This window comes from Coptis chinensis, chromosome 6, assembly GCF_015680905.1.
Source record: "Coptis chinensis isolate HL-2020 chromosome 6, ASM1568090v1, whole genome shotgun sequence".
NCBI classification, from domain to species: domain Eukaryota; kingdom Viridiplantae; phylum Streptophyta; class Magnoliopsida; order Ranunculales; family Ranunculaceae; genus Coptis; species Coptis chinensis.
Genome location: NC_141461.1, coordinates 64,692,670 through 64,704,340, shown reverse-complemented (window position 1 = coordinate 64,704,340; position 11,671 = coordinate 64,692,670). Strand labels below are relative to the sequence as shown.

The following is an 11,671-nucleotide window of genomic DNA, read 5'->3' as shown; positions in this document are numbered from 1 at the left end:
AAATATGCTTTGTCCTAGGAATCTCATTCAGTAATTTGGCATTTGTTCAGGAAAGGATTGCTTTATCTTGTCTCTAATGGGGACCTTTAAGGGGCGACATTAGGGTTGAGGGATAATTCAGTCATTTGCCAATAAAAATAGAAAAACATGCCAATTTCAAAAGAATTTAAGGATTTTGCAACCGCAATCTTGAGCACACAAGCTAAGGAGTGCAATGAGGGAGATGAGATTGAGGGAAACACACCAACAAGTGAGGATGCGGAAATGGAATTTGCTAAGTCGGTACTTGTTAAGAAGTAAAGAGAAGGTTTCTGGAGGGATTTAGGAAAAGGCTCGATCTAATAAAAGTCAGATCTGATGGGTAGGGGGAAATCACTCAAGATGGCCGCAAGATAAAGGAGGAAGCACTGGATATTGCACTAACTTTGAAGGAAAAACAAGCAACTGAAGAGAAGGATGAAGAATCAGTAGGAGAGGAGGATGAAGTGACAATTATGGGAACCATAGATAGTTGTGAAGGAAAGCAGAGCAACTCATCTGCTGGGGTACAATCACCAGCCATGAAGAATAGCGAAAAAGATTCACCTTCTGAATATCGAGTGATGAATCGAGGTTTGGATGCTAGAAAGGGTGGAAATCAGGTAGAATTTATGCAGAACAAACTCATGGAGGCTTTTGGAGTGGGCAACAAGGAAGATATGTCGGAGGGGTTTATAAACAACAAAAATGAAGAAGAACTGATCCAAGAGGCAAAGGAATTGTTGGTGTCTGTTGGTTATGACATTGAAGCTACACAAGATGGAAGCTTTATTGCGTATGGAGACCCAAAACATGATGGGGTTAAAGGAAAGTCAACTACATCGAGTCACTACACCAGAAAAGGCATTTACTAACGGATATATCCGTTACTGATAATTTTACTAACGGTTATATCTGTTAGCTCTGGGGCGTCACTCTCACTTAGGCCAAATTTAGTAACGGATATAACCGTTACTAATACTATTAGTAACGGTTATATCCGTTACTAAAATTCTCTGTAACAGATAACCCACGGTTGATGGCCTTATTAAATTTGTCATTTCTAACGGATATAACCATTAGTAATAGATGTGCTATTTACTTAACTATTATTTGTAACGGATATAACCGTTAGTAATGGATGTGCTATTTACTAACTATTATTTGTAATGGAAATATCCGTTAGTAAACTGTAGCCACTAAAAAAAAAAAAAAAAAAAAATCCTAGGTCAAATAATGTCCACCATGCACATCTAGTTCTAGCAAACATGATATAAAGATCACATTCCACAAACTTAATCAACAAATGAATAACAAAAAACAAAGCCACCAATCAATTAAACATTATTATAAAAATATAGCCATCAATCTAAATCCCAATTTACAAATCAAACTTACATAGAACTGAATTCACCTAACCTAATCTTGGGATGTTAGTCATAGAAGATCGCATTTATGACCCAGCTCATTTCTGTGCATTCTCACGTCAAAGTTGGTTAGAACATTAATCCCTCTATTCAATTGATACAATATCGTAAACACGAGCAACAACCTTTTCTTGACTACCTGCAACAAATAAGAAATCAATTTAGGCACATATAATTAAAGGAATAGAGCTAAGCAATTAACAAGTGAATAACAAGTAAATTGCCAACTTCCATGCACTAATACAAACCAAACCCCCTAGGTAAATCAACAAGTAAAAGTCTACAAGTATTGTTATATCTAGAACAAAAGATCAACGACAGTCGTACTTGCAACATTGGACCCTTAGCAGCCCAATCACGAGAGCTTCCACTTCCATACTCGGCACCAGCTAAGATGTAATACTACCCTATGCGATGTGGGTGTGCAGTGCACATTTTCACCCAAAAACTTCTACTTCGAGAAGTACGGATACAAAGATGTAACCCCAACAAAAAAGTAAAAAAAAAAAAACATGTAGTGATGCTTTCCCTCAGCGTATCGTCATCACAAACCAAATTAGCAAGCTGAGTCAACCTAAGAGGTTCGAAACTGTTATAGAGCTTATAATATGATGAAAGACTTAACTTTACTCTAATCTTTTATGTTTTTCAGTCTTTTTAGAACTATATATGAAATATTGTCAATCAATAATATACTAAATAAAATGTTTAAGGAAATGGTCCCACAATGTGTCAGGTTGGAGTATAATTCCCAAGTATCATTCTATAAGTCAAATTGCATTAGAGTTCTAAGGAACAGTTTGAACATTGTTGTATAGTCTACTTCCCCTCACTCTTCTCAAATTCAATAGCATAAATATACTGGAATGTGTCAAGGGTCTAACTTTTCATAGTTTTAACACAAGATACATCACTAACTAAAATGAGTTACCGGAACTGATGCTGGCTTACAAACAGTAACCATGTCACTTTCTTTATGAAGAATCGATAAATCCAACGCCATCACAGGTGATTCATGCCTACACACCATTCTAAACTTCTAAAACTTTCATTTGTAATAAATAAATAAATGACAACAGCTAACTAACTAACTAACTAACTAACTAAGTTAACCTGTGTAAGAAGTGGCTAATCTTGATAATACAGACATGGAAAAAATATAATAATGTGCTGATGGAAACTTGATTCTTGAATTTAGTATAACCCATATGAAGTTAAGTTGAGAAAAGTTACATTGACTACATATTAAAGGGAAAAGGGAATGGGAGGTTGGAAAAGGAGGGTTCTCACACAGAAACCAATTTTGACCATGAAGAGTTCCATTGAAGCTCCAATCATTGCTGATATCACTCCTACTTTCACGTACCAGCCAAAAAAGTTCATCTCCTCTCACTCCCCTGTTTTAAGATTAAAAAAAACAAATAATAATAAGATTAAAGAAAAGTTTGAAGAAATGAAGATTTACATGTGTTAGGGCTTGATTGATTTTTTTGAGTTGTGGATTTCAAAGCCTAACAGATGATAAAAAAAAACATGTAGTGATGCTTTCCCTCAGCATATCGTCATCACAAACCAAATTAGCAAACTGAGTCAGCCTAAGAGGTTCGAAACTGTTATGGAGCTTATAATCTGACGAAAGACTCAACTTTACTTCTACACATGGTAGTTAACTAAAGAATCCATAAGAATCCTAGAAATACTAAAATGATGAGCTAATATCACAGCCCAGAAGAAGTGCAAGTCTAAAGGCATGAAAGACTAAGTGGAGAGGGAAACACTTTACGTGTGCTGACAAGACAGTACCACCGAATCAGTATGCTACATTTACATACAGTACCACCGTTTACTTTACGCGTTTCTCATGTTTACTTTACACATGCTGACGGGATAGTACCACCGAATTAGTATGATACATTTACTTTACGTGTTTCTCTTGTTTCTTTTAACCTTCCATAGTATCAGCCAACATCACAACAATTACCTCCCATTGCAACCTGATATATAAGTACAAAGCTATTAGATGTTTTTATAAGTCCCACAACATGAGTGTACTGGAACCAAGATACTACAAAAAGGGACTATAATAAAAAAAAACATATGTTAAAGTAACATGAATCATAGGAAAAATGAACCATACCCCAAACATACAGCTCCAAGTGCTAAACCAATATCTGTTGTCCTAGTACCAGAATCTACAACTATTTTCATAGGATGTTCCTGACCAAATAGATGAATTTGGGACATATACTCCACAAGGCGTATCACACCTGCAAGAACCTACTTAGTTTCAAATAATCAAACTTCAGTGACCAAATGCTTGCTTCATGATAGAATATAGAAGGCAAAGAACAACTGTCTAAACTTCAGTATAAACAAAATTCATTCCATGATAGAATAAACATATATGTAACAAAAGCACCTACAGAGAGATAACATTGTAGGAACCGTTATTTCAGAATATAAATTTCTACAAATCGTGAAAACTATGCGCAGCGGAATTAATGGGTTCTCACGATTTTGAATAGAAAATCATACCTTTTGATCGGCTAAGATAACTCTGAGAATCCAATAGCTATGAAATCAACAACCTCTTGATCTTCTATTGTATTCCTATCAATATATTGGACGTTGTATAGGCAACGATCTACCAACCCCCTTCTTTCTATCTTGGCCTATCTCACTCACAAAGCTAGAAACGAATTCAGATCTACTTTTCTTGCCTCTCTTTTTCAACCAATGAATAGTGAATTCGGCCAGAAGAGAAGGGTTTGTTTTTATAGGCTACAATAGGGACCATGAGGAGAAATTAGGGTTGGGCCTCCTGACGGGCTTGGGCTTCCCATGTTCGCCCAGAACACACGGCCTAAGTCCGTCAACAAATGGCTTATTCCACTAAATGCCATTGTTGCACTACCGCCCTAATCCCAAATTACGTGTCAGCGTTTATGGGCTCCATATTATATGCTTGTTGATCTCCCCGTGTTTAAGATATCGAATGCCTGTTGATTAAGTCAAGTTACTGACAACTACATCAATCAACTTCTTATGTCCTTGAGTAGTACCACTCAACCTCATTGTCATGTCAGAATAAATCCACCTGTAGGGTTTACATGACAATCCTTATGAGCTCCTCAAGGGGACATCATCAACCCGACTTTCTGGGGGTCACGGATTCCTTCTATAATCAACAGCACACCTTACATACAATGTCATTACCCAATCCATCGAGTTTGTTGATTCACAAATGAATCTCACTCATTGATAATTTAAAGCAATGCACAATGCACGTAAGTGCCCATTATTATATTCGGATTAAGAGGAGAAGCATCCATAATAACAGAGGTGTTTGTTCTCTTATATAGTCAGTATAAACAGAAATAACCTCACTTGGTCCTGTTCAATACACACAAAGTGTACTAGTGTAATCCTATAGTCAAGATAGACTAATACCAAATTATACTACAACCTTACCAATGGTTTGTCCAAATCCATCTAGGTTGTGAACGATTACTTATACTTTATAAGGTACTGATGATATGATCTTCTGTGTGTCACCACACACCATATCATCTACAACATAAAGTATTAGACACATGCATATAACTAATAACATATATAATATGCATAACATTTGCCTATATAATTCTCATTCAAAATATAAAGAATTAGAGTTAATACAAAAGTAATGCTTTTAGTATATAACCCTATCAAACATTACATTCAGCAGAGTATGCAACCATTCTCCACGTACAAGGATATATATTTAGTTAATAGTAACACCCCCACCCATCTAGAACATGCACACCATAAACAAGAAATGTCTAATGGGATTAAAATTCAATAACTTCCTGCTTTCTCCATATTTTTCCATTGGTGAAATAATATTGTCTACTAAAAAGCAAAAAATTCACTAGCATTTGATCAAATAAATAGCAAACACTACGCATACCCCATACCATCAAACGAAAAATGTACATCTTTGATGCAAGAGATTGAAAACATGTTCCAAGTCCTTCTTTCCCTTCCATAAATCTTCTATGCTCACCCAAATAGTACCAAACCAGTGGAGAATACTTCTTACCAATTATATATAAAATTAAGAAAATCTTGATAGGACATAAACTTATTTGTAGAGTAGATAATTTCAAGATAAAGAGATGAATCAATCAAAATTAAGTGAAAACCTAAAAAAAAAATCAAAATTCTGGATAAAGAGAATAAGTTACCTTTGAGAGTGACTTCATAGCAACATATCTTCTTTGATCTCAAATCAAATCCCAACATGACAAGCCTTTTTCTATAATTTGAATACCTAACAATTTTATTTACTTTGCATAAATAAAAGATACCAAATATACTTTCTAAGGCATGTTGGTTGTGTTATGTTATTCATGAGCTTCAGCTTCTAAGCGTATACAATAATTTTCTATGAGCTAAGGTTATTTTTCTTTTTGCCTCTTCGACAGGTTTATAAAACTATTTACAACTCCAAATAAAGATGAAGCAGCAACCATGAGTTATTCATGACACTGAATAGTTAATAATAATAATAATAATAATAATAATAATAATAATAATAATAATAATAATAATAATAATAATAATAGATATAAAAAGCAATTTATATGATTCTCCTTTAAATTTCTCTCTTTTTTTCCTTACTGTTTCGCATTACTACTTCTACCAAGAAAAAGACGAGAGGAACCACTGGATATGAATTTGAATCTTCTTATCTATCCTACCATTTTAGTGTGTATCAAAAGAATTCTAGGTGTTGTCAGGGGCGAGGCGAGGTGCAAGACGCTAGGCTTGGCAACTGACAACAACCTGCAACTAATTTCACTAAAAACAGACCTACTACTATATTACATGGATAATTAGCAATTTGGCACACAAGGACGAACAAGAGACTGCATTCAATTCAGATAGAACAACATAGCATAAACAAAAATTAAAATTGATGCAGGAAATACGAATAAAATAACTCAGCTGAAGTTTCGGCCTTTTTTGCAGGTGGAGAATCCAGTGGTGCCTCACAACAAAATCTCTAGCTAGCAAACAAAGAAGAAGAAAATTTCAGCGAAAAAAAAATAAAAGAACAAAAAAACTAACATGTATAAGGAAAAAAAATTTAAAAGGCTTTGGGGAGAAGAAGATGGGATGAATGTTTGATGATTGATAAAAATACAAATCTAGGGTTAGTTGGGTAGCTTCAGCATAAAGGAAAAAATTGAGTTTTTTGGGTTTGCTCTGCTAAAGTGAAGCAAAACACAGGTGTATAGAAAGGGGAAAATTTCATGGGCAACGAAAAAAGGTAAAGATTACGATGGTTTTGAGTTGGAAAAGAAATAATTGTGGCCAGAGATATGAGAAACCCATGTTCGAAAGAGGCATGAGAGACAACCAGTTTTGATCGGACCATCGAAGGCAGTCAATTAAATTTCTCTCATCATTCTTATGTTTTTGGTTAAAACACAACTGGTGTTGCTACCCAGTATCAAACTAGGGACATTCAGCGAGTAAAATAACGTGCGACCAATTCGTTTTACTCTCACTATTTTCTAACGGATATTAACGTTAGGTGATATTAGAAAATGTTTTATGAAATAATTTAAGGCTATAATAAATTGAATTTAAGTAACGAATAACTTGATCACTAACGCTTATATCCATTACAACATTAGTAACAAATATATCCGTTAGAAATGAAAATTTTGGTCTGTTACAAATTGACCATTATGGTGTAATGGGTACAATTGAAGAAGGTGTTGTAGACATTAATGGTGGGAAGAAAAGCTCATGGGTAGACATCCTTGAACGTGTATCTGTTGGGCAAGAGATACTTGATTATATTCCACCAACTCTAGTAAATGGCAAGCCAGTGCTTCATGTAAAGGCCTCCCAATTCATGAATGTCAATAAGAAATATGAGAAATTCATCGTGGGCAGTTTTGTGGGTAGAAGATTGGGGTTCAGTTATGTCAAAGATATAGTTCAGAGAACATGGAAGGTGAAGAAGTTCATCATGAGAACCTATGGCGACAGCATGTTCACTTCTGAGTTTGAAAGAGATGAAGATAGAAGCACGGCTTTGGACATCGATTCATTCCATATTGCGAGTCATTTGTTTGTAGTCAGACCTTGGAAACCTTTTGTACAAGTTAAAACAAATGAACTGAAGACCATTCCTATATGGGTAGTTATGAAAAAATTTCCAATGGAATTATGGAATAAGGAAGGGTTTAGCAAAGTAGCAAGTGTTATTAGAACGCCAATGTTCGTTGATAAGACTACTGAATCAATGGCAAGAACCTTTTACACAAAAGTGTGTGCTAAAATAGACACAGATTGTACCTACCCTGAAGGACTACCAGTCATTGTGGATCAGAAAAGAAGTTTTACTATACCATTTGAGTAAAACTGGAAGCTGGTAAAGTGCGCTTGTTGCAAGGTGTTTGGACATAGTGTTTTGCAATGCCCAAAGACAGAACATGAGAAGAAAGCAAAGCATACATTATGGCTGCAAAAGGAAAAGGTTACTCAATGCGAGGACACAAATAAACAATGCAGTAGTGGGGATGATCAGGGAAAGAAGCTAGATGAGGATACTCAGGCTGAACAAGTGCAACAAATCCACAACTTGGAGCAAACTGAAGACAAACAGGAAGGCCAACGGTGTAAGAACTCTGAAGAAGTTAAAGAAGCTCACAATGTCCAAGATGATAAAGAAGGTGAGTGGGAAATTCCTAACCGAAGACACTCAATGAGAGCCAGAGAAGGTCACCACATGATTCAGCAAGGGGTAGGGAAAGTGAGCACAAAGTAGCGTACCTGAAGCACTAGTCCAAGGGGATTTATTGGAAGGGACTTGAGTCCTAATACAATAAGGAACAAAGGAAGAGGGTCAAGTGGCAGTGATAGCTCAGGTTCATTAGGTGATCCAGGCAACACTGAAGGTAGTCATGTTAAATACCATAGATCTCATCAATGATAGATCTTATAGGATGCACAGTGGCGGAGGAAATCAGTTTTAGGAGTATTGGGCCAGTAATAGGCCCATCAAATGAGAATGTTTATGTTTATTTCTCTTTAGTACATATGTATAAGGAAAATAAAAAAAGAGTAGAGGGCACTAGCAGGAAATGAACCTACTATGACTTTCCTAGATATTATACCTAGTTCATTTGCTGAGGATGTAAGAAAAATTGCATATGAAGATGCAATATGAATGTAATATCTTTTTATTATTAATGAAAAAGGGTAGGGGACCTCTCTAAAAACCTCACTTGCCTACCAATATAATACAGGTGTATCACCGTTTTTACTCTATCATGTTTCTATGGTAATCTCTTTCATTATCTCTTCATACTTTGAGGACAAAACATATATATATATATATATATATATATATATATATATATATATATATATATATATATATATATATATATATATGAATGTAATATGAAGATATATGAATGTAATATTTGTTGAAAATTGCATATGAAGATGCAATATGAATGTAATATCTTTTTATTAATGAAAAAGATATTACATTCATATTGCATCTTCATATGCAATTTTTCAGCAAATCCTCAAAGTATTACATTCATATATCTTCATATTACATTCATATATATATATGTTTTGTCCTCAAAGTATGAAGAGATAAAGAAAGAGATTACCATAGAAACATGATCGAGTAAAAACGGTGATACACCTGTATTCTGTTCTTCATGATAAAAATATGTCCGAGCCCAACACACATCCTCTTTGCTGATGATATTTTCATCTTTGCGAACGGAGACATTCGAGGACTCAAACTGCTTAAGGAGATGCTCTATCTTTACCAGTTTTCAGCAGGGCAGTTTTTTAATCCCTCAAAGAGCAAACTCTACTTGGGAGCCATGCCTGACACCAAGAAGAATCGAGTTGCCTCCTTGTTTGAATTCCAGCTCAGCCAACTGCCGGAGAGGTACCTTGGAGCACCCATTTTCCAAGGCAGAGTAACTCGAGCAAGAATTCAAGTTTTGGTGGACAAAATCAGGAGGAGAGCTAGCGGATGGGCTGGTAGGATGTTGTCTTTCCAAGGGCGAGTGGTTTTGGCACAGTCAATCTTAAGCAGCCTTCCAGTATACAACATGTCGGTGTATAAATGGCCAGATAAATGCATAAAGGAATGTGAACTCGCCATAAGAAATTTCATCTGGTCTGGGGATCCAACAGTGAGAAAGGCAATCACTCTAAAATGGGAAAAGGTCTGTAAGCCGCTCGATGAAGGGGGACTCAGTATTAGAAGGCTCAAGGAGCTAAACCTTGCACTCCTTATGAAGTTAGCCTGGAACTTTCTGCATGGGGAGACAGAGTGGAGCAGATTCATGAAGCAAAAATGCACAATGAGGGATGGTAATTACCTAACCTACCACAAGCATTCATAAGTATGGCAGGGATTGAAATGGGCATTAAAGGAAATGAAGCCTTTCCTAGGATGGATTGTGGGACAAGGAAGAAGCATCAATTTGTGGCAGGAACCTTGGGCAGGATCAGCAGTGGCAGATGTGGTTCAGGGTATAAACTGGAGGGAATTCTCGGCAAAGGTCTCAAACCTCATCATCAATAACAAATGGCATATCGCAGCACCTATCCAAGAAGTGCTATTGAAAGTGGGCATCGATGTCAATCACCTCAACCCACCAACAGGAGAAGAGCACGATACCAGAATCTGGAAACCCTCTCACGATGGGATTTTCACAGTGAAACAAGGGTTCGAGGCGATTAGAAAAACAAAAAATAAGATTAGCTGGTATAAGTGGGTGTGGGCTCGTCATATTCACCCTAGACAAGCTGGCCTAGCTTGGAAACTGATCCACCGAGTGGTCCCAACAGATGACAGAGTGCAAAGGAAAGGAGCCCAACTTGCTTCGCGATGTAGGCTATGTGGGAAGGAATCAGAAAGCGTGAAGCATATGTTCTGGGAGTGTGAAGAGGCTACGACACTGTGGCAATGGGCTTCGAATTACTTTGGAGTAAAGCCCTCAAGCATCACCTTAAAAGCGATCATGGAGGCAGGAAGAGGACACAGCCACGGAAGGAACTCTGGAATGTTGCGGCTATCCATCTCATAGTCCAAATATGGAAAGTTCGTAATCATATTTTCTTTGAAGATGGGAAGCTAAACCAGCAGAGAATAAAATGTGAAGTCCTTAAAGGGGTAAGCATCGCTGGTATCCTTCTATCTAAGACAATGAGTAACTCTGCCATTGATCTTCAGATTCTACACCAACTGAACATCAAATGAAGAGTGCGACCAGCGAGTAAAATCAGAGAAGTGTCTTGGATCCCTCCTGATATAGGGGTAGTTAAGGCCAACACAGATGGTTCGGCATTCGGAAATCCAGGAAATGGGGTATGCGGAGTCATTTTCGGGAACTATAATGGCTGAAGTTCCGGGTACCTTGGTACAAGGCCTAGGGGTTACTACAAATTATGAGGCAGAGAAAGTTTGGCGATGGTTCTAGCGGCAAACCGGCTGTGGAAAAAGGATGGCAAAACTCGGATAGAGAGTGACTCTATGGCAGTAGTTTTAGCATTCAAAGGAGGAGAAGTCCCATGGTGGCTGAGAGCAAGGTGGTATAGAGCATCAAGGCTTATTGACTGGAAAATCTCACATACACTCAGAGAAGCAAACTTTGGGGCAGATGCGGCAGCAAAACATGGATCAACTTTGCGAAAAAGAGAGCTCTATTGGAGTCCCAATAGACCCCCTTTCATTAGGTCCTTAGAATGTCCTCACCGGACTTACTACAGATTTGATGCTTAGAGTCTGTTGTAAATCCATTTTGTCAGAGTTGTATTCTTTTTTACCTATTAATAAAACATCCTACTTGCATGCAAAAAAAAAAAAATGAAAATATGTCACCCCAAATAAATTTGGGGTGTTGGTTGTTTGATATAGAACGAGAAATACATGGTTTATTAAACTAGAGATAATTATTCTACTATGAAATTTTTTTGGGTTTTTGTATTTTTGAAAACATTTGTAATGCAGAAAAAAATGAAAAAATGAAAAATTTTGGCATGATGTATTTGTATTACCTTTTACTCATATACCAAATTCCACATAAGAAACAAATAAAACAAGCAGACAATATTAAAATTACACTACTAGTTATAATTATACATAATTGCGAATAGAAAACAAAACAAACAAACTAAAAATAAGACAT

At 36.5% G+C, this 11,671-nt stretch overlaps 1 protein-coding gene across 1 annotated transcript; it reads left to right on the top strand.

Moving 5' to 3' along the window:
- The first annotated feature begins 9,916 nt into the window (after positions 1–9,916).
- LOC147493953 (uncharacterized) lies at positions 9,917–10,570 on the top strand. The gene has a single exon (XM_086567989.1). The coding sequence runs from the start codon at positions 9,917–9,919 to the stop codon at positions 10,568–10,570; it is 654 nt and encodes a 217-aa protein (XP_086424115.1).
- Positions 10,571–11,671: the final 1,101 nt, after the last annotated feature.